General features: G+C 45.9%; 1 protein-coding gene across 1 annotated transcript in view; it reads left to right on the top strand.

The window, feature by feature from the left end:
- The window catches only part of NSUN6 (NOP2/Sun RNA methyltransferase 6), a 131197-nt gene extending 108661 nt beyond the window's left edge, over nt 1-22536 (top strand). Inside the window, exons 10-11 of the mRNA XM_086941956.1 lie at nt 17847-17972; nt 21997-22536. Of these exons, the coding sequence (XP_086798082.1) occupies nt 17847-17972; nt 21997-22200 (330 nt within the window). The 3' untranslated portion in view covers nt 22201-22536. The remainder of the gene's footprint in view (nt 1-17846; nt 17973-21996) is intronic.
- Nucleotides 22537-23372: the final 836 nt, after the last annotated feature.

Genomic DNA, 23372 nt, shown 5'->3' with positions numbered 1-23372 from the left:
CCTCATCGCAGCAACAGACGACATTCGAACTCTACTGGACAATGGAGACACAGTCGCCCTCATCCTCCTCGACCTCTCCGCAGCCTTCGACACAGTCTGCCATAGCACCCTTCTACAGCGCCTCAGAAACATCGGAATCCAAGGAAAAGCACTGGAATGGATCACCTCGTTCCTCACCGGAAGAACCCAGAGAGTCCGCCTCCCACCATTCAAGTCAGAGGCCACTGAAGTCATCTGCGGCGTACCACAAGGATCCTCACTCAGCCCCTCCCTCTTCAACGTATACATGAGCCCCCTCGCGGCCATCTCACGCCAACACAACCTCAACATCATCTCCTACGCTGACGACACTCAACTGATCCTCTCACTCACCAAAGACCCTAACACCGCCAAAACCAACCTACATGAAGGAATGAAAGAAGTAGCCGAGTGGATGAAGCACAGCCGTCTGAAACTGAACTCAGACAAAACAGAAGTCCTTATCCTAGGTACCTCCCCCTCCGCCTGGGATGACTCTTGGTGGCCAGAGGCCCTTGGAAAAGCACCCATCCCGACGGACCACGCACGGAACCTGGGCGTCATCCTGGACTCCTCACTCTCTATGAACAGACAGGTCAGCGCCGTCTCATCATCTTGCTTCAACATTCTTCGCATGCTCAAAAAAACATTTCGCTGGATCCCCACCGAAACCAGAAAAACGGTCACCCATGCACTGGTTACAAGCCGCCTGGACTACGGAAACACCCTATACGCCGGTACCACCGTAAAACTCCAGAAAAAACTCCAACGCATCCAGAACGCATCAGCCAGACTCATACTAGACATCCCGCGTAAAGACCACATCTCTAGTCACCTGAAAAACCTCCACTGGCTCCCCGTCAATAAGAGGATTACTTTCCGCCTTCTAACCCACGCACACAAAGCACTTTACGAACTTGGACCCGAATGCCTCAACACACGACTTTCCTTCTACACCCCCTACCGCCAGCTACGATCCTCCAACCAAGCCCTTGCTACCGTACCTCGCATCAACAAAACCACCATGGGAGGTAGATCCTTCTCCTACCTGGCAGCTAAAACCTGGAACTCACTCCCCACTCACCTTCGTCTCACTCAGAACCACCTAGCATTCAGAAAGCAACTTAAAACTTGGATATTCGACAAGTAATTCCCCACCCTTCTCCAAGCGCCTTGAGACCCTCTGGGTATGTAGCGCGCTATATAAATCTTTTGACTTGACTTGACTTGACTTGACTTCCTGCTGCTGGCCAGAGATCTAGAAAATCGCCAGCCTGTGCAATATAGAAAATGGCCTGCCTGGGCTCGTGTGACGGGAAGGAAAGGTATTCAGGTGGGAGGGGGTGGTCAGTAACCCCAGATACCGCTTCTAAAGGAAAGGGTACCCCCACCAAACCTCCCTCTAAAAACTACTCCATGGGCCCCCACCAAGAAACAGGAAATATACGGTATGGGTGAGTAACAACACCAGTTCATTAGTTTGCTTTTCCTGTTTTTCTTTGCTTTTTTACATTTATTTTTTGGGGGGATTGCTTGTTTGACTATTGAGATGGGCATAGTTTTACTATGGCTTGAATTGGAGTGGAAAGCAATAGAACTGCTCCTTGTACTCCTGTTTTCTCAGGCTCGGCATGAGTAAATAGATGCCTCTGTTTTCCACGAGAAAAGAACCCGTAAAACGATGGGTAAGTGAGTGTTTATTTGACAGGTTCAGTGATAACGAGCAGACAATGGTCTTCTAAGGGTGTAGTCTGATGCATGTCCTGGACGCTCCATTATCTGGAGAGCTGGGAGCCTTACGTTAACTGAGACCAGCAGACAATGTAGACATGAAGGAGGCTAACACTATGCAAGGGGTGCAAACAGACAACAGACACATGCATGTGATGATTCTGGGTGCCAGGTAACTGATTGCACTTTGTTTGTAGGGGCGCAGCACGGCAATCATTTGCAATGCAATAGGTCTCGCTTTTGCAGGAGTTTAAGCTTTTAGCATTGTAGATGACTTGCCTTTTGTGTTAAAAACCAAAACATAAATTAAAGGCATTGTAATTTACAATGCCAATAGCTCAAACTTGCGTAAATGCGAGACCTAATGCATTGCAAATGCTTGTTAATATTTATTGAAGCATTGTGATTCTTGTATACAATAAGTATACTGTGATAATCAGTAGATTGAAACAAAGTAGAGTAATTATCATTATGAGAATAGTGAAAAAGATTAACAATTCCACCATTGTGCTAAAACAGCCAATCATTCAGGTGGCTTGTAAAGCGCGACTACTCACCTGTGAGGGTCTTGAAGCACTGAGGGGGGTGTATATATGTTGTGTATATATGCAGTAAATATATGTTGGCAAATGAATACTGTGTATAGTGTACTCCTACCTAGGGCTCCCTAGTGTAGTCTTTTCTAGGGTGGGTGATCAGCCAAAGCCCTGCCAGGTGAAGGACTGGGCTATTCTAAGGCCCAGCGGTGCCAGGGGACAACACCTGAAGCCTTCGTGGGTTACCTGTTCCGGCGTACAAATGACAGAGACACGGGACACTTCCTTCGGCATCAAAGATCGAGGTTTATTTACTGCAGGGAACACAGAAGTCACAAGAAGTACAACGCATGTAGGTTCTAGGAAACTGCTTCAAATTGCAACTGTGGATCGCTCCTTTTATACATATTTCTGTCATAGCACAACATGGTAAACAAAAGGTTATGACTCAGTTCCCACAGTAAACTTCAAAAGGGTCGCTTTCATGTATTCAGAGTCCCGGAACATAATACAGTAGCATCGCCGGTTCCCAACTGTAAAAGTACGTTTCTCATCATTAGGTACATTCCATTCCGGCTGTAAGTGAATTAAGGAAGAAGTCAGAAACAGGTGCAAGGGAAGACAAAGATAGTCAACAGATTGAGAAGAGTGTAAAGAGGGTGGTATTGGAAACACGATTGCAGGATCAAAGGAGACATGCCTAATGAATGCACGGCTGAAACAATAGACCGGCACTGCAAGATGAGCCTTGAGCGGGGCCATCTGCCTTTGCCGTATCATCCCCCTCATCATAAAGACACCCTCAAAGGAACACGTGTCTTCCGCAAGAGCTTGGGAATCCCAGGGTCACGAAGCGGACAGTGTCCGTTCGCTGGCTACTTGAGGGCAAGAGACAAAATGGCTGCTGTATCTAAAATGGAACCCGTGGGTTCAGATGAAGAAACCCACGAATAAGACGAACGGTTCAGGTCAGCGTAGCGAAAACGCGTACACCCACTAAACTCGTCATTTGCGGTTCATAGATACCAAACTCGTCCATATTCGAACGAGTCGAAAACACCACTTTAATCGTCACGGAACCTCAGACGCTCCTTTTGCCCTCATGTAGGCAAGCACTAGTCGATATTAGAATCGATCTCGATATTCATCAGATCATTCAGATGTTGCTGCAACATCATTCTATCCATCAATGATTCCTTGGTAACAGATGGCCGTCTTATACACGTCGTAGCACAGAGGCCACATAAGGCAGGACCACACTGCACACAAAGACAACACGTGAACAGAAATGCTGCAACAACCCCAATGATCATCAGAATCTTCCAACCCCACGTCGACATCAGGCCCCAAAACCATCCTGGTAGCGTCCAATCACCTACGTCCACGTGTATGGACTCGGAGATCTTATGCAACTTCGAGATGGCTTGATAGACAGTTGGAGCGTTATCAGGGATGAAAATACAGCAACTCGAATGGATGCCCTTACATACACCACCTCTATCTGCAAGAACAACGTCTAAAACCATACGGTTTTGTAACGTCATAAGCCTGTCCGCCTGAAGCTCTGCTGTCAGATTACCAAGGGCACTTGCAGTTATATTAGCAGTCGATTCCACCACTCGAGTCAACTGTCTCAGGTTCCTACTATTGATCATAGGTCCCCAAAACGGCAAGAAACCCTTAAAGAAGTCTCTGCTTCTTGACCGGCAGTGTCTTCTTCGCTAATGACACCTCTCACAACTCTAGTCTTGTGATTGTCTGACCCAACTGTGAAAGTCGGTGGCAACAAGTTCGCAATATAACAGGTACCCGAGAAGTCACGAGGCAACCATGTATATGTGCGGTCATAACATACAAAGTATGTACCGTTGGCAGTTAAAAGAACAGGGGAAGAGGCCGTTGGTAAAACATACGTTTCAGTACAGGCACTCCTCCCAAGCTAGCTCGCGGGCTTCGGCCAAGACCTTTCAAACAGAAATTACCGAGATGGGGTACGATCCAGATCGGAGACGAGCTTTTAAGCTGTCTATCACCCACTGACATGCTATACTCAGCCTCACCTGATCTCTGTATGCTCGCACCTCTTCCTCTAGGATGAGCGACGCGTCAAAAATATCTCTATCCAAATCAGCGATCGCTCTCACCATCTAAATCAGCGATCGCTCTCGCCAAAGGCTTGTGGTACGGGCCGGGACCATGATCTGCAGTGTTTGGCTCTCAATGGGGGTAGGAATCTAGTGCGCTACGAAACATAGTTTGGAATGCTCGAGCTGACCCCTGGGAACTATAAGGAAGGACCAAGTACGGAATTCCCCTATCCATAGTATGTGGCATTAACCCACACACCCAACAGTTGGTAGTATTCATCACCAACTGATGTTGATGAAGAAGCTGAACAAAGGAGTTATTCATAAATTCCGCACGTCTAACCTGTTCGTATTGAGGTAGGGGGTGAAAGGAATGTGGAGAAACAGTGGGAGTAGATTTTGGTTCAGAAGAAGAAGTAGGTGAAACAGAAGGCAAGAACGACTGTAATCCAAAATACACTCCACCCACCAATAGCATGGAAACAGTGAAGAACAGCAGGAACACCTGAAACAGAAAGCATTTAGTTCGTACAACCCTATGTAGTGTTGATCTTTGCGCTAGAGTCTTCTCCACTTCCGACAACTTTGAGAATTCCATCCTCTAAAAACCGTCCGCAACGTTCTTGACGCACTTCGTTCTGAGTAGCGATTATCAATTCCCAGGAGTTCCTAGGAATCGACAAAAGTACCGACCTAGTGTCAGGAACCTGCTAAACAGAAGGAAGTACCCGCACGGCCCTACGGTCAACCCGGATGTAAGGTTCTTTAATCAAACATTCAAACGTAATGCAAAATCTCCTAGCTGTGGAAAAACACACGTGGAAAAGAACTCAAAAATCAATGGAAGATGCAATTGTTCATAATGTTCAAAATGACAATGAGGGGTAATGTGAATTTCAAAATGGGGATAAAAAAACAAAAAGGCACTTTATTAGTCTTTGTTATGAGAACGAAGAAAATATCTGCTTCTCCCAGGACGAGTCTGCTCTTCGAATAATTGTTCAGGTTGCAAAACAGAGTCTTGTCGACCAGATGATAGTTCAGGTCTTGAGTTTTCCAATGACAACGGTTCAACTAATGTGTCTGACTGCACTGAAATGTCTCCTACAGGCTGGGCATCACTGAATGGCACAAATTTCACTGGAGTTTCTGTTTCCGTTGCGGCGATGCCAGTCCTCACCCACGAATCTGCTGGTAAAGGTATAGGCACCTTTTTGGTGTGGGTGGCATGCACCCAATTTTTCCGGCCTTCCAGACGAACTGCAGTTCTCGTGGCGAGGAGGACCTGGAAGGGGCCCACGTATCTCGGCTCCAAATTCCGCTTCCTGCCGAAATTACGGGTGACTACCCAGTCACCCGGTTGGAGCCGATGTCCAGGACCCTCAGTCTGTGCCGGCAGTGCTTCAAAAACCTGTTGATGAATTAACCTCAGTTTAGCAGTCAGATCATGAAGATAATCAATTAACATTGGGTACTCAAGGCTATCGAAGGCCCTTGGCCTAGGGACTCCCCAAACATTCGCAGGACGGCCGAACACAATCTCATATGGGCTAAGCCCTACTCGAGAGTGTACAGTCGCCCTGGTTGACAAGAGAGCCAGAGGCAAGGCATCAGGCCATGATAAACCAGTCGTTGCTTGGATTTTAGCGAGTTTCAGTTTCAGAGTACCATTGTACCCTTCAACTAAACCTGCTGACTGGGAATGGTTGGCACTGTGGAATTTTTGTCTAATTCCAAGGCCCTTACACACGCTCTTCATCACACTCCCCACAAACTCACTTCCGTTATCTGACCATACAATCCGTGGCATTCCATACCGAGGAAAGTATTCCTTCAGTAGGACTTTCGCTGTGGACAGGGCAGTATTGTCTTTGAGAGGATAGGCTTCGATCCACCTGGAGAATGCGCAAACCACAACTAAAACGTACTTCAAGTTATTACATCTCTCCATATGGATGAAGTCCAGTTGGATAACCTCAAAGGGACATGTAGGAGGAGCAAAGTGACCAGCTGGGGTAGGGGTGCCCTTGCCAGGATTGTACATCACACACACCATACAATTCTTAACCACTCTCTCCGCACATTTAGCGATACCATCATTCTTCCATACAGGGGACAGCAACTTGCAGATACCTTTCGCACTAATATGTGACAAACCGTGTGCCATGGTCACAACAGCTAGCACATATGCATCCTGCAACATCCACCTCTGATTTTCCGACAAATCAATCCAACATCCGTGCGCATCTAATTTTCCTGTGCTTTCTTTCCACTTAGTCTTTTCAGTTTCGGTGGCCTCATTCTGAATCGCTTTCACGCTCTCAACAGTGTCCTCACACATACCAGTCTCTACCGGCCACCTCACTGAACTCGTAACATACATTCGGGTTGCAAGATTTCTAGCTGTCTCTTTAGCGATCTCGTCCGCAAACGCGTTACCACGACCAACATCATCCGTCACCTTTCGATGCGCGCTGCATTTAATAATCGCCACCTGCTTAGGCAAAGTCAATGCATCCAAAAGATCGTTCACGAGCTGTCCGTGTTGGATCTGCGGTCCATGCGATGTCTTAAAGCCTCTTTCTCTCCACAGACGACCAAAGCTATGTGCAACGCCAAAAGCATATTGGCTATCAGTAAACACATTCACTCGCTTTCCCTTCGACAAAACACACGCTCTCGTCAACGCAATCAACTCTGCCGCCTGTGCGGAATTCTGACTCAATCTCGCAGTTTCCACAACCGTACTCAACGTCACCACAGCATACGCAGTCGTCACATCACCATTCGGCAACTTAAAACACGAACCATCAACATACAAAGTACCATCGGGATCTGCCAATGGAGTGTTTTTTAGGTCAACACGACCCTTCGTTTCTTCCTCAGTTCGCAAATAACAATCATGTGGTGGTACATCATCTGATTCCATATTAGTTGGCAACAACGTCGCCGGGTTCAAGACATTACAGCGCTTTACTTGCCAAAAGCATCAACTCATAACCGGACAACCTTGCGCTCGTCAAGTGTTGAGTCTTTGTACGATTTAAGAGAGTGTCAACTGCATGCGGAACCATTACCGTAAGCATATTATCCATGACCAATCCTGCAGATTGTCGGATGGACACCGCAGCCGCCGCTGTCGCTCTTAGACAACTCGGCAATGCTCTAACTACTGGGTCCAAAGTCGAGGAAAAATATGCACATGGACGCTGCTTACCACCAAATTGCTGCGTCAAAACACTCAACGCACAACCCTCTCTCTCGTGAACGTACAGTGTAAACAGCTTGCTGTAGTCAGGAGTACCTAACACAGGAGCCGAACACAACGCATCACGCAATTCAGAAAAACTTTTCTGACACTCTTCAGTCCATGGCAAAGGAGTTGGAACATCCTTGCACCTGAGGGCTACCAATGGTTTCGCTAGCAATGAAAAATTTGGAATCCATTGCCTGCAGTATGACGTGATACCTAGAAAGGCACGCACATCTCTCTGAGTTGTTGGCACAGTCATTCGAGCGATCGCTGCAATTCTCTCTGGGGTCAACCTTCTTCCCTCCTTTGACAATAAGTGACCTAGATAGGTTACTTCTTGACAACAATATTGCAGTTTAGAAGGTGACACCTTGTGATGTAAGTCACAGAGATGCTGTAACAGCGATACCGTAGCAGTTTTGCAGATCTCTTTCGTGTCAGCAGCCACCAGTAAGTCATCAACATATTGGATCAAGGCCGCACCAGCCGGTAACACAAACGCACCAAGTTGACTCTTCAGGGCTTGGCTGTAGATCGATGGACTTTCACAGTAGCCCTAAGGAGCGCGTTTAAACCTAAAACTGCGACCTCCTAATGATAAACCGAATAGATCTCTGCTTTCCTCAGCAATCGGAATGCTAAAGAAAGCATTCTTCAGATGGATCACTGAGAACCAAGAAGCGGAGGCTGGAATCAGAGTCAGTAAAGCCGTAATGTCAGGAACCACAGGAAATTGTGGAATCACAATTTTGTTCACCTCCCGTAAATCAATAACAAAACCATACACAGGAGGCTTGGATGGATCAGTGCATTTCAGAATAGGTAACACAGGACTATTACACACGTTTCCTCGAGTCTCCTCAATATCATCTTTCTTGATCAAGTCATAGATGATCGCTAACAATGCTCGTTCACCATAGAGAGAGATACGATACTGGGGAATACGTGGTAATCGTACATTAGATTTCAATTGAACAACATAAGGTGATATGTCCAACAGGCCCACATCATTGGGACCTGTAGCCCACAAAGACTTAGGAAGAGAACTCAATTCCGGTGGGAGCTTATCAGTTGACAAATACATAGGAGAGATCACTCTCTGACCTAAAGTAAGCTCCACTCCCGCAGGAGAACAGTACAGGGTCGCATATAACCGTTTCAGCAAATCCAGGCCCAAGAGATTTTCACCACAACCAGTAGTCAAAATCAAAGGAGCTTTCAGCTCACGAGGCCCAATTGTGAGGGGCAAAGGGCTAGAAACCGGATTGCTAACGGGGGCGCCAGAGAATCCAACGGAAACATTCGTTAAGCCAGACAAAGGTGCGCCAGGGAGTTTCGAATGCATGATGGAACTTTTCGCTGCACCAGTGTCCAACAGAAAAGGCTCAACTACGCCGGATGTGGCAACTGCGACGTAAGGCCCTCTCTGATCAACCGGAACTGATACTACTCCCTCTCTTTGTCTGTGGCTGTCCTAGTAGTTACCGTCATCAATATCATGCTCGATGTAATAATCATCCACATGATACTGTGCAGATCTACCTGACGATGAACCACGCTGATCAAAACAATTATTGGAATCAGACGAATTATTAGAACGCTCATTTTGATTCTGAGTAACACCACGACCTCTACCTTGCGAAGCCTGTTGAGGACCGCTACGGCCTCCTCTAGCTGAACTACCACTATTTCGGTCGCGCAAGACCGGACAATCAAACTTTAAATGGCCCTCACCTCTACAGTATGCGCATTGATTATATCTGAGCATAGATCTCTGCGTGGAAGAGTCATTACACGACTGTGACCTAGCAGATTGTGATTGCGGTCTATTCCGCTGCTGAGAATCATTTTGATTTGAGCGCGGAGGATACGCTTGCTGTAACAAAACTTTTGTTTTGAGATCTTTTGTTTTCTTATCCGCACGATCATTTTCCTCCTTCTCCCTATTTTCGTAATATTGAGCCGTAGCTAATATCTGAGCAGAAGTAGAAACAGCCCACGAACTCTCAGAATTCTTTAATTTATTGCTAAGATCAGGCAACAAATTCGATACAAATTTATCTGCAAACAACCGCTGACCTCCCTCAGTGCTCATATCCTGACCACTGTGATCGATGAATGCCTCCTCAAATCTCGTAAAGAAATCGGAGACACTCTCGTCCTTCTTTTGCTTGCACGCAGACAGTTTATCCCAATTAACTTTCATTGCTGGCTTAAGTGTCTTCATAAGTGTAATAATTCTCTGGGGCAGAGCCGTAATTAACTGCTCAGGCTTAGCCCCGCCAACCTGCAATGCATCAGCTGCTGTAAGTGCAGCCCAATCACCGCCTAACTCAGCTGCATGAACTTCTTGACGAATTTTCGCCCAAACCGGTTGAGGTACTACGTTGCCGAACAACATGTCGATGTCGGCAAGATTCATGATAGTAGCATCCACTAAATGGGACAACTCTTTATAGTATCCTGCAGGATTTTTGCGGGGGTCAGGCAAAGATTGTTTCACCTGCAAAACTTCCGATCGCTTCCATGGGAGGTGTATCCAAACTCTCTGGAAGTGCGACAGAATCGGAGGGGCAGCATTAGGGTTACCTGGCATATACACTGGTGGAACTTCACGCATGGGATACTGACCAGGCGTTGCCATCCATTCCTCAGTTTCATCTTTAAACAATGCTCGAGGTATTACAGTAGGACGAAAAGATAGAAGATGCTTTACAGCACGTCGAACATTACCACCCACAATCATACCACTCGAAAACTGATGCTGAAGTTCAGTTACGTCGAGCGGTACATCGTTTACCTCATCATTTTCTATCACTTCACATAAACATTTACACATTTCCTCAAACACAAATCTCTGTGTGGGCTCATTGAATTGAGAAAATGTCTCAAAAATGCAGTGTGGGGTGTTTTTAACGGGATACCTAATCCAATTACGCGCCATTTTGATTAACGTATCACGTTCCCTACCATCAGGAAGTTGACTTCGTCGTTGGGGAACATCAGAAACATCGTACCCAAGAATCGGTCCAAAAGGAGAGTAAAGATTAGCAACAGCATTAGGTATGCGACGACGAACAGACGGAGAAGAGGAGAGAAGTACAGGGGCAACAATACGGGAGCTAAACACAGGGGCAGTAGGAGCAGTAGGAGTAGCCAAAAGAGCAGAAGTAGCGGGAACAGTAGACTGAGAAGGTATAGGCAGTGGAGCAGTAGGAACAGGAGCAGGTAAGGGAATAGGAACAAGAGGATTCGCGAGAACAGGACCAGCGACAGGCTTACCAGCAGCTGCCGGAACAACAGGTTGAGGAACAGGAGGAACCACAGGGGCTGTAGTATCCTGCGCATATGGAGGTGGTGACTTCAGTAGGTAGGACAACAAAGGGTCCTCCACTGCTTCCTCTCCTTTCTTATCAGTACTCGACTGTAAAACGGGATAACACTTATCCACCGCCATACGTTGTAGTCTATCAAAAACGTCCTTTTCCTTCTCTTCTTTGTCTCGCTGAAACTGCTCTGCATTTCTCATCGTTAACGATACCTTCCCTCTTATGTCTTTTAAGCTGTTTGATTTCTTTCTGATTGGCCTCTTTACGCCATAACCGAAAGGAATCAAACATGGCCGGCCTACATTTCTTTTTCAACAATTTTGCTTCAAGATTATCCAAAATTGCCGTTTCAAAACTACCATGAGGTGGCCAACTAAGGACACCGTCATCTTTAGTGTAGCGGACCCAGCAATCATTATATGCGATAGGACCCACTCCATGGCGACTATATAGCTCATACACCGGAGTTCCAACTGGAGGTCTCGGACACGAGTCCTCCAATCGGGAATCCGAACCACAACTTTTAAAGCAACTAAACAAAGTACTACGGCCAGGCATCGTGCACACTAACCGAGTTTCACAAACGTCAAGGGTTATCGGATTACGATGTCCTCGCAAAAATGCAAAACCCTCGGTTTTTGGCAATTGCAATCGTCAAATAAAAACCCAACAACTAAGGACCAAATACTAAGAACCACAAATGCAATGGAACCATGCAAACAACCAAGTACCAACAACAACCAAGGACTCTGGGAGCGACCCACAAAATACTTAACTGAAAGAACAATGGCGTCACCAGGAAGGCCCGTCAATCGTCTCGCTGTACCAAGGACTACGCCAGGCGCCAAAACAGGTCGACAGTCAGGGCATCAGTCCGTCGCAGCCGTCAGGAGGCGGGGATCTTCGCAGGAAAAGTCTTCGGGCCACTTGTTTCGATAACAGGATCGATGAAGCGGGGTGCACCTTCCCTCGGAGATTTCACACAAAGTTCCTCACGATCGTCGGGCTTTGGACCGGTACCACTGATGTCGCCCTACGTTGGGCGCCAACTGAAGGACTGGGCTATTCTAAGGCCCAGCGGTGCCAGGGGACAACACCTGACCCTTCGTGGGTTACCTGTTCCGGCGTACAAATGACAGAGACACGGGACACTTCCTTCGGCGTCAAAGATCGAGGTTTATTTACTGCAGGGAACACAGAAGTCACAAGAAGTACAACGCATGTAGGTTCTAGGAAACTGCTTCAAATTGCAACTGTGGATCGCTCCTTTTATACATATTTCTGTCATAGCACAACATGGTAAACAAAAGGTTATGACTCAGTTCCCACAGTAAACTTCAAAAGGGTCGCTTTCATGTATTCAGAGTCCCGGACATAATTACAGTAGCATCGCCGGTTCCCAACTGTAAAAGTAAGTTTCTCATCATTAGGTACATTCCATTCCGGCTGTAAACGAATTAAGGAAGAAGTCAGAAACAGGTGCAAGGGAAGACAAAGATAGTCAACAGATTGAGAAGAGTGTAAAGAGGGTGGTATTGGAAACACGATTGCAGGATCAAAGGAGACATGCCTAATGAATGCACGGCTGAAACAATAGACTGGCACGGCAAGATGAGCCTTGAGCGGGGCCATCTGCCTTTGCCGTATCATCCCCCTCATCATAAAGACACCCTCAAAGGAACACGTGTCTTCCGCAAGAGCTTGGGAATCCCAGGGTCACGAAGCGGACAGTGTCCGTTCGCTGGCTACTTGAGGGCAAGAGACAAAATGGCTGCTGTATCTAAAATGGAACCCGTGGGTTCAGATGAAGAAACCCACGAATAAGACGAACGGTTCAGGTCAGCGTAGCGAAAACGCGTACACCCACTAAACTTGTCATTTGCGGTTCATAGATACCAAACTCGTCCATATTCGAACGAGTCGAAAACACCACTTTAATCGTCACGGAACCTCACAGGTGATCTAACCCTGTGAGGTTCCGTGACCCTATTACCTGCGGGAAAGTGTCATCAGGCTTTCCGGCTTGTTATAGAGCTGGACATCCCGTGTGTTGGTAAACGGGAATCAACTGACCTGGAATTCCGGCATGCCCAACCAGCAGGATGCCGAATGCCATCAGTCCCAGCAGCATCAGAGTCGACCTCCCTGAAATCCAGGACCAATGCTGAAAGATTAGAACTATAGCCTGAATGTCCTGAACTCTCTTTCCCTCGGGAAAGGCAGAAAACTAAACAGTGTCCTGAATGGATCCATTGAAGAGGAGCTTTGGGAAGTGAGTCAGGTGTGCCATCTGCACATTGATAGCGAACCGTAAAGATGACAGGAGGTTCATCGTCATCGGGAGATGGTTGATGTTGGAACTGGCCCTTTTTGGCAAGTTCACCCCGAAACTTTTTGCTTTTTCCTAGCCTATTTCTGTAACCTGGTGTTGGTGATTTTAGGCCTCTGTGCCCTTTTTCACTGTGGTACAGTGTAAAGTGCGTGAGCTCTCTGTGTGTGTGGTGAGAGTGACCTGCCCTCCCATAGGAATGAATGGGGAATATGTATGCCCATGGTAGTTCCTGATGTGTGGGGAGTGCAGGGTCGAGTTTGGTATGTGCGAACTCGTGAGATTGAATGCTGCGCAATGATATATGCGGCATGATTGTGTCTAGTGTGGAAGTGCCACTTCTAGAAGTTGGCATATTTGTGTAATTTGTATCTGGCGTGTGATTGGCTGAAGCTGGCTGGTGAGCCTGGCTCCAAGAGTCTGGGTGGGTCTGCCCCGGTGGTGAATGGAGTGATTAGCATGCTGATGTGAGGGGAGTGGTGCACCTAGGCCTGAATAGGGCTGGGTTTTCCCTCCACAACGCTGGCTCCACCCCCTGTGGTGTGTCTGATGTCCCTAGCCTGGCCAGTGAAAGGAGTTCGCTATAACCAGTTGTGGCTGGTTCTCACATTGCCTGCACCCTGCTAGACAAAGGATTATACTGTATAAAAAGGGGCTGTTTTCCCTTACAAAATGTTCTTGTTTCGAACTTGAATCCTGCCAGGGGCGTGCTGCTGCTTGGGCCCAGGGGAAGGCTTGCCTCCCTGGGCCCTGCCCAGCCCGTGGATATCTGATGGACCTGGATGCCTGGAGGATCTTTTCTTTCTTGGGGTCCCCTTTGCTTCACTTTGCTCCCAGGACCTTTGTTTTTGAGATCCAGAACCTTTTTCTGAAATCCTGAGCTGCTGGGACCCCTTTACTATGGGAGTCTTTGCCTTGGGAGCTTGTAGGACTCTGCCCCCTTAGCGCTTGGGAGCGCTCTGCCTTGTCCCTAGCGCTGGGAGCGCTTTACTTTCACCCCTAGCGCCTGGTAGCGCTTTATTTTGGCCTGTAGTGCTGGGAGCGCTTTGCTTTTTCCACAGGCGCTTGGAGGCGCGTTTGTTCCGCTTCCTTGATGGGTGCCCTCCCCGTTTCTGCTTTTGTTTCGTGCACCGAGGGTGCCCACCCCTCGGTGCAGCCCCGCAAAGAGAGTGCGGCCGCAGCTGCGGCAATACCGGAAGTCTGGCCCGCGCCCGCCTGACTGTGGGCGGGGCCGGAATGGAGTCACTTCCGCTTCCCCCTGCCTGGGGGAAGCCGTGCCGTGGTTGCCGGTCTCCCGTAGGGAGAGGGAGACCGGAGATGCCTGTCTGCCCGCCCGCCTGCAGCCTACTGGAAGAGCAGGCGGGGCTCCGGTACTGAAGAGGAGCCCCGCGCTGCTGGAAGGAGACCGGCCGTGCTTCCCGCCCCCGCAGGACCAACGAGATCCCGGTGAGTGCGGGGGCAGTTTTGTTGTACTCAGAGCGGCCCCGGTTGACAGCGGTCCGCTCCAAGGGAGAGAGGGGGCATTTGTTCTCCAGAGCCTACGAGGCTCAGACCCGGCATCTTTGTTGACGAGCCCAGAGAGGCTCAGGGGGCATTTCGGTGGATCACGAGTCCCCAGAGGAGGGACTCCAATGACGAGTCTATAATTGTTTTAGGAGCCTGAGAGGCTCAAGGGCATGCTTCGTGTCAGAGCCTGTGTGGCTCCAACGTGGGGGACACTTATGTTAAGAGCCAGATGGCTCCCAACCTTTGGCGGCTTGTCCTTGCCCAAGCCCAGAGGGGCCCATGCTTTATTAGAGGGGCATAGTTGAGGTCAGGAGCTAGAGGGCTCCATCGTTGGTACAGTGGTGGTTCCAGAGCCAGGTGGCTCAGTGTGGCGCAACTTTGCTCCTAAGGGCTAGTGAGAGCCCTGTCGCAGTTTTGGCTGATTCCCAGCTGCCCAACAATTAGTGGGAACCCCTGACTGGCACTGCATTGGCAGCGCGCCCTGATATTCTGGACACAGGGCTTTTTGAGTCCCCTTGTTGGATGGCCAGTTGGCCAGGGGGCTGGTATGTGGGTAGAGTGTAAGGCCCTAATGTGACTTGCGCAATGTGATTTTGCTATGTTTATGATAGTAATTGCCTAAGGTGATGTTTGTGCAATGTGATAATGAGGTTATTTTACCTATGTAGGTTTATGCTAGTGAGATGTGTTTACTATGTGAGTTACACCCCTAAATATGAGTTATGCTTAGGGGAGAGTCTAATGTGTTTAGACTAGTGAGAGATTGCCTACTGTAGTTTTTACTGGTTAGGCCCAAATGTGAGTTATGCGTAATGTGCTATGCCATTATGCCTGTGACAACTCTGAATGTGTTTTATGCATTATGTGTCTTACCTACACCTCTGAATGTTTTTATGCATCATGTGTTTCTCCTGCACCTCTGAATGTGTTTTGATGCGTCATGTGCCTTGTTCCTTACACCGCTGAATGTATGTTTATACATCATGTGTCTTTCCTACACCTCTGAATTTTCTATGCATCATGTGTGAAACCTCTGATTGTTATATGTTCAAAAGTGCTATTTCTAACAGTATTTCTAGTTCTAAAAGTGTTGATTCTGATAGTGGCCCATGTGGCCCTGTCCTGGTGTAAATAATCCCTTGTGAATATTGCCCGTGCCAGTTGGCACAATGTATATTGTGTGATTACTATCTGATGTGTTTTGACAATACAAAAGTTATTTTTATATAACCTTGTGTGGAGTTCCTTTTGTGGTGTGCCTAGGATGTTGTTGCTGTTGTGTGCGTGCACAAATGCTTTACACATTGCCTCCGGGATAAGCCATTCTGCTCGTGCCAAGCTACCAAGGGGGTGAGCAGGGGTTATCTTGGCGTGTGACTCCCTTGCCCTGACTAGAATGGTGGTTTCTGCCTAGCTTTGGCGTCAGCCTTAGCCAACCAGAAATAGCCAGTTCTAACAGTTGACAACTGCCAGCAGCGAGATTCATTAGATCCTGCCTCCCATCAGGTGGAGTCTACAACTGCATTAGCACATGGAGTTCCTGTCCTGGACATTTGCCAGGCGGCTTCCTGGGTGTCCCGTCATACGTTCACGAGTTCACATTCATGCCTTAATCAAACCTTTATGTGGGGCGGTTTCTCCTGTCTTCTCAACAACCACGGATGATCACTAGCGACTGTGCCAAAACAGAAGCAGTGCATCCGTGTCTGCTGGGCAGAAAATATAGTCTATGTTGCCGGTAGCACAGCACCTCCCAAAAACGGGAGAATTATCAGTGCTCTGAGATGGAAGCCAAGTGGCTGCCTGAAGAACTAATCCACCGCTTGTGGCAAGAGAGTGTAAACATTGAATTGTGAAAGAATGAGCTAAAACATGTTCGAAAGGAGATTTATACGTGAGCCATAATCACAATTATACCATTTAACGAAAGGGGGAGGTTCCTCCTAGACTAAAAGGACAGACCAGGGTGACATAGAGGATAGAGGCGCAGCCTGCATACGAATGCCTAGGATACTAAATTGTGTTGTGATTTATATTAGTGTGTGGTATTCTGATGTAGTGTGCATTGAAGAACTTTTCTGTCTTGAAATTCAAGCACTGGGTTGGATATTTCGTTTACTGCACTGCTGTGTAATGGTTGTGCTCTGAGCTCAAGCATCCCGAGAACCTTGTGACTTCTTCCCTTAGCTATCAAGTAACAAGATGTCATAGGAAGGTATAATTAGAACAAGGATTATGAATATGCCTGCCTTACCCCGGTGTGAAATCATCTCATGCTCATATATTAACGTCTATCCGGGATGACACAAATTGCGCTAACACACGCCCACACTCAACCACACCTTCGCCAGAAGGTTTTGCCACAGCCGCATCAGTCTAATCCAGTTGCATGATTTGCAAATTGTCCAGGCCACATTTCAGAACATCTTACTTTGATCTGTTGGACTAGATTGCTTTATAGTGTGTTCTAGAGGGCAACAGAACTAAATAAAGGTCAAATAAAAGAGAATTTATTTAGTTCACATTAGTATTCTTTCTGTAACCATGATACATTCCTTATATTCGTATTAACCTTTCTCTGCCCCTGCTGGTTGTGATCTGTAATCTGTTCAAGAAAAATCTAAGATTGCTCCATTAAGAGATGACATTCAGAATCTCCAACTGTGTCATATTGAGTAGTTCAAAGGAAACAATATAATACTGATAACCTGTGTGTAGCACTAACATTTTACTCATGTGGGCAGTTCTGACATTTTCAGTCCCTGTTTTTTAATACAGTTATGTCTTACAAGTTAAGAATGATAAGCTGTTACTGGGAACATTTGCAAATAATTTCTACTATTTATGACAGAACAATGTTTAGCTTTTCAGTCAGTGTTTTCATACATTGTTGTCTTAGCCTTGGTCTCAGCTACTAACAATTTTAACAGTTGTCAAAATAAATGTATTCAGTTCTAGTTTAGATTGCATTTTGAATAAGGTTATTAAAAAATAAATTAAAGTGGTATCATGTTTTAAAGTATGTTATTGTACATTTACAACAATTTCTTCTTTTAGGCAGTGAAGTTGTTAAAGCCAGGTGGTACATTGGTGTACAGCACATGCACTATAACACTTGCTGAAAATGAGGAACAAGTTGCCTGGGCCCTTTCTAATTTTCCATGCCTCCAACTTCAGTCGCAGGTGAGAACAGGGGGGAGAATGATGGTACCTCTACAGCTTGCTTAACCCTGTTACTTTTAGAGAGTTTAATAGCGTTCACCTTTTGAAAAGCCTTCTGAAGGATTAACCTAGTTGGTGGTTTCCTAATAAGTTTTAATTACTACTTTTTAGGGGAGAGTGTTTTATACAGGGATGTAATTTGAAATGGATTCTTGTTAGAAATGCAGCGTGTTCCTTATCATGATTTTTTTTTTTCAATTTGGTGGCACCTAATCTGCCATGAATTTATAGTTGGGTTTTGGAAAATGAACAAGTTATTATTTAGGAAGCCAAAATATGTTTGTATGCACTACAACAAGCGTGTCAAATTGTAATATTTAGTAGGAGTCACAATGAGATCTTCATTACAAAAGGCACCCACAGCCAGAGGTAACTGGTATTTTCCAATAGGTGCAAGAAAGAGAGCAAGAAAATTCCCAGTACATAGTCACTTTTAGAAAGCAATATGCGCGCATTTACAGAACATTGAGCCCACATGCCCTTGAAACTGAGCCCAATTTAACTGACTGAAAGCTAGTAAGCCATAGTCCAATGAGGGAAACAAATGTCTAAAATCCTAACTCGAAGAAAACTTCACACTGAAAGTCCTGTTGTGTGGAAAAATCATCAGCACATACATAACTGCCTAGTATTTATTCCATCACCTAAGTCATCAACAAGAAGCAGTGCCAACTCCAACGACATAGACCGTTAGTTCTACTCTATCACCAACCTTTACACCATCTCTCTCCTCCAGCAAATGTAACAACACAAATCAAGTCATGACTGATACAACTAAATCATGCAGTGTATCAGTAGGACGAAACAGACGACCACCATCCCTCGCGAATCATCACACTACGCTGCAAACTAAATACACTCAATCCTCTGCACTTTGATGTCTCTAATGTGCTGAAATTGCTGAAAGCCAGAACCTTTGGATAAATCTTCCTTCCATCTACAGTAGTGTCGTTCTACTTCTGAAATCTCTCACATCCATTTGCAATATATTCAATGTCTTGTTCACACAAGTTATCTTCTATGTGCAATCGTCAAGGACAACAGCAACACCTGCTTCCTTTTAGAACAGTCTCAAGCCTTCAGCAATTGTCAGTCACTGTTGAATTTCCTCTCAGTGCACATTGTCAACAGAGTGTTTGTAATAATTTGACTGCTAGCAGCAAGCAGCAACTTGCCTAGGTGGAAAGCTCCACAGCCCAGTATGGTAAGTGCAGTACCCAATAAGGGTTCTTTCTGTCTCCTTGAATCTTCAGTTTATGCATAGAGTCTGTGACAACTCCTGAACATTTGTGGCATAAAAATGTACCAACACACAGATGAAATATAACTGCACCTGGAAATCTTTAGAACCAGCTATAAGCGACACAGACAGTGCCTCAGCCTTGTTTACGTCAGGTGCCTCTATGAAACCGAACCACATCAAGAAAGAATTCATACTCCTTGCCAGTAAGGCAAGTGAAAGCAAATCTAGGCCCGTGAACAGTTACCTCATATGACCCTGGATATATTTCGTTCTCCAATTATGCCAAAAAATGAGTTCATCATTGACTTAATCTAATTCAAGGCCTACTTCATTTATGTAGACTTACCTATCCAGTGTCCGTCTTAAACAGAATCCTACCAATAATTCATTCTCATCACTAACCTGGCCAAGCAAGTCCAGATCAATCATTGTCATTATAATAGGACGTTTCTCTTCCCGAGTACCACCAAAGCAAAATCACTCGGCTTTATCAAGGACCTGTCCCCTAAGATCCAGATCACCAAGAAAACACAGACCGCCTTATAAAGACCATCATTCATCTGAAAAAATAACCCATACCTCTGCAAGCATCTCTAATGCCCACCTAATGACTAGTGTCATGTCTTCTGCCACTTGACACTCCTCAAAAGACGATTAACATATCTTTTCACCCCGACTATACAGAAGCTTAAAGTGTAAGTTGTTCCATAACGTATCTGCTACATGTCTGCTTGACCTCACCCCAGCACAAGCTATCCTCACCCGAAGGACATATAACAGTAAAGCGGAGAAAGGATCTTACGGAAAAATGTTTAGCAAATTTCTAGTTCAGAAAGGAGTTGTGAAAGGCATATCAAGTTTTCTACATAGAGTTGTCAGCCTTAAAATGTACATGCTGTTTCACGGGAAGCCAGTATCTTGCTAGGGACACATAATCAGATTTTCTCAAATTGGCCCTTTCCTGATGGCAATGTTTTGAATTTGCTGGAATTTGACCTGGGTGCTTTCAGGAAGGCACAGGTGAATATAGCTACAAGAAGCTTTCTTCAAGAGTCCGCCGTTGAGATGACTTTTGCATGGCTAAATTGAGATATGGATTTAGATATGATTTTCCCAGCTAGCACAGAGTATTAGAGCACAAGGAGGAGACCCCACTGACCTTGATCTTGAAAAAGAGATCATCCTCCAGTACGGTTTGGGTGGTACGGTAACCCTGATGCAGGATGCGCTGGACCCACTCTATTCCTTTTTTCCTAAAAATCTTTCCCTGTGCCCAAAGCAGGCTTTTATTCTCCCCACCCCTTCCCAAATTGGACCGATTGGGTATAACCCTGCCCCCGCCCCCACCCAACACCTCACCCATGCCCCGAACATCCCCCCACCTCCCTCCCCACACAGACTTCCCTAAGTCTGCCCTCGGCTGGGGTCATGGGACAGTGGGAGCCTGATCCACGGACAGAGCCAGTCCTTGCTCAGGATTGGATGGCTTTTGTCTCAGTTTCTTGTCTTACTCTTATTTTTTCCTTCCTCCCTTTCTGTGGCTGACCTGCTCACAGGAGCTGCTTATTTTGCCCATAGATCAAACACTTACAGCTCCAGGTGCTTCCATTCTCTGATTGTCAATAAAAACAAAGCTTTAGGGTGCGGGTAAAGGTTTTAACCTAAACACATCATAGGGAAATCCCTATGGTATCAGCATCACTGTTTGCTTGGATGGGACCTCCTTGTCCAGTGGGTTGTGCTGTGCAAGATGGGCTACACTGTGTGGGGGAAGTGACGTCCATAGCATCCAAGGGTTAAATCATTGATTCTCAAGTCTAATGTATAGATTCCCAATCCACTGTGATGGCTCATACAAAAAAGACTTGCAGCCTTAATGATACTTTATCGTAGAAATATTAAAATCTAGAACTCATTTGATTTTGCAGTCTTATTTTTTGCAATTGCTACCAGTGCATTACTTTACTCTTAACAACTAAGCAGAGAAAGTATTTGTATGGTCTAACAATGGCATGCCAGAGGATAGAACATGGGAAAATGAATGGAGGAGAGGAGATTAAGGTGGCTAGAAAAGCAGTTTTTCCGCAGACCACTATTTACGAGGTGTTATATTTAACTGTTTGGTGAAAAGGAGAGTTTTCAAGCTGTCTTGGAAGGGCATTAGGTCCGGCTGTTGTCTTAAATTTGTTTTTGAAGAGGTCCACAAGCTTGTTGCTGCTGTGAAAGTTCTGTTTTGTGCCCTTCTAGTTTTAAATCTGAAAAGTTTTACTAATAGACAATTCTTTCTTCTACAAATTCAGAATCCTCCATAGTCTGCGGATGTTTGAGCAGTTGGCCTTCTATGACCTATGGCTTTAAATGTTATAGATCGTATTTGGAATTATATTCTGGCTGGTGGGAGCAACCTGAGGTCGTGTAGAACTGGCGTAAAATGACCAAATGTATTTGTTTCAATGACTATTCTTGCTGGTTCATGAAAAACTGGGTACATGGGGGCCAGTGGAGGCCCCGGCTAGGATTGCCTTGTCTCAGTCAATTCTTAAGATGATCATAGCATGTGCTCATGTTTTTAGCTGATTGTATGAGAAAATGTTCAAGTTGCCCATATGAAATAAACATACTTGTATGACATTGCAGTATCAGGTGGTGCTAAATTTAGACATCATGTAACACTGACCACATTTTATTTCTTTTTTTGGGGGTCTTTACCAATCATGTTCTGTACTCTTCTGTTTTTAACAGGAGCCACATATTGGAGGAAAAGGCATGAAAGGGGCTGGGTTGTCAGATGACCAGTTGCAGCTGCTACAAAGGTTTCACCCATCAAGTGCATCTTTACAGGACACGGACAGCCATTCTCTGAGTTCTTCCACCACAGATGACTTGGATTTCTTAGTGAACAAGGACAGTATAGGATTTTTTATTGCCAAATTTATTAAAAGGTGAGGACTGTCGTCATTCTGGTGCAAGATTAGAATACTCACCTCTCTGAAGGAAGTTCGGAATCTTCCAAGCAGCCGTAATTGCTGCCGTGGAGTTGTCAAGACAACAGAACTGCGACACGGTTGTCATAGCAGCAGACAATCTGCCAGTTGTTTAACTTATATCAAGAGACCACAGGTTAAGGAACATCATGATGCAGGTGTGGTGTCTTGGTGGACGAAACTCGCCTTTTTGCAGAGCATATAAATAAAACAATAATTTAGTCCTTGGTTTCAGAGCCGAAAATAAACATGTGACTGTGTTCTTGCTCCATTTCATTTAAACGTTTCTTCGCACTTTCTTCACATTTAACGCACATTTTATGCTTCAGCGTTTTATTTTTGCATAATTCTAGAAAATATATTCTTTTTTTTTTTTTTTAAATGAATCTCAAGCAGCAATAATGTTTTTTACTTTCTTAATGCTGACGAGGTCTGCGTCCAAATATTTTCCCAATGTCCTGGTATCTCCTGCCACAGTCTTCCTCGTACAGAGATATCTGAACTGCCAACCAGCAGAAAGCAAAGCTTACCATTTTGGCGTCTTTTTCCATTTTTATCAAATTTCTTCTACTTTTTACACCACCACCAGTGGGACATACCTGTAAGTAATGCCATGTGGTTTGGGGATGGTAAGCATTGCTGCTCGTTTAACAGGCCTGGGCCATTTGCAGCCTACTGTTTGTGGAGCTTAGAGGTGGCCTGCTATGATAATGACACTCTCAGCAGATGATGATGATGATGATGAATAGGACTCAATTCCACAGTCCGCACAAGAGCAAATCTGGCAGGGCTTTTCCCCCCAACTCAACCCCTTCGAGCGGAATCTGACTCCTACTACTTCATTCCAAACGTCCATTCTAAGCGGCATGTAAGAACAATCTAGAGAGAAGAAAAACCAACGCAAACAATTGCAACACGCGGGCAATGAGGAAGACCTATAGAGACAGAGAAACAGATAAAGAACAAGAGAGAGGAGAACAAGGAAATAAGGCTGGTAGAAAGAGGCAGAGAAGGAAAAAGAGAATTTCAGAGACAAACAGCAAGTGGGAGAAAGTGAGAAAATTAAAGTGAGGGAAACCGTTCTGTTGTTGGTCCTGTGGAGGCGGCCATCAGCTGTTAATGGGACATGGGGCG

Source organism: Lissotriton vulgaris, chromosome 10, assembly GCF_964263255.1.
Source record: "Lissotriton vulgaris chromosome 10, aLisVul1.2, whole genome shotgun sequence".
Lineage (NCBI taxonomy): Eukaryota > Metazoa > Chordata > Amphibia > Caudata > Salamandridae > Lissotriton > Lissotriton vulgaris.
This window is presented reverse-complemented; position numbering and strand designations above follow the sequence as displayed.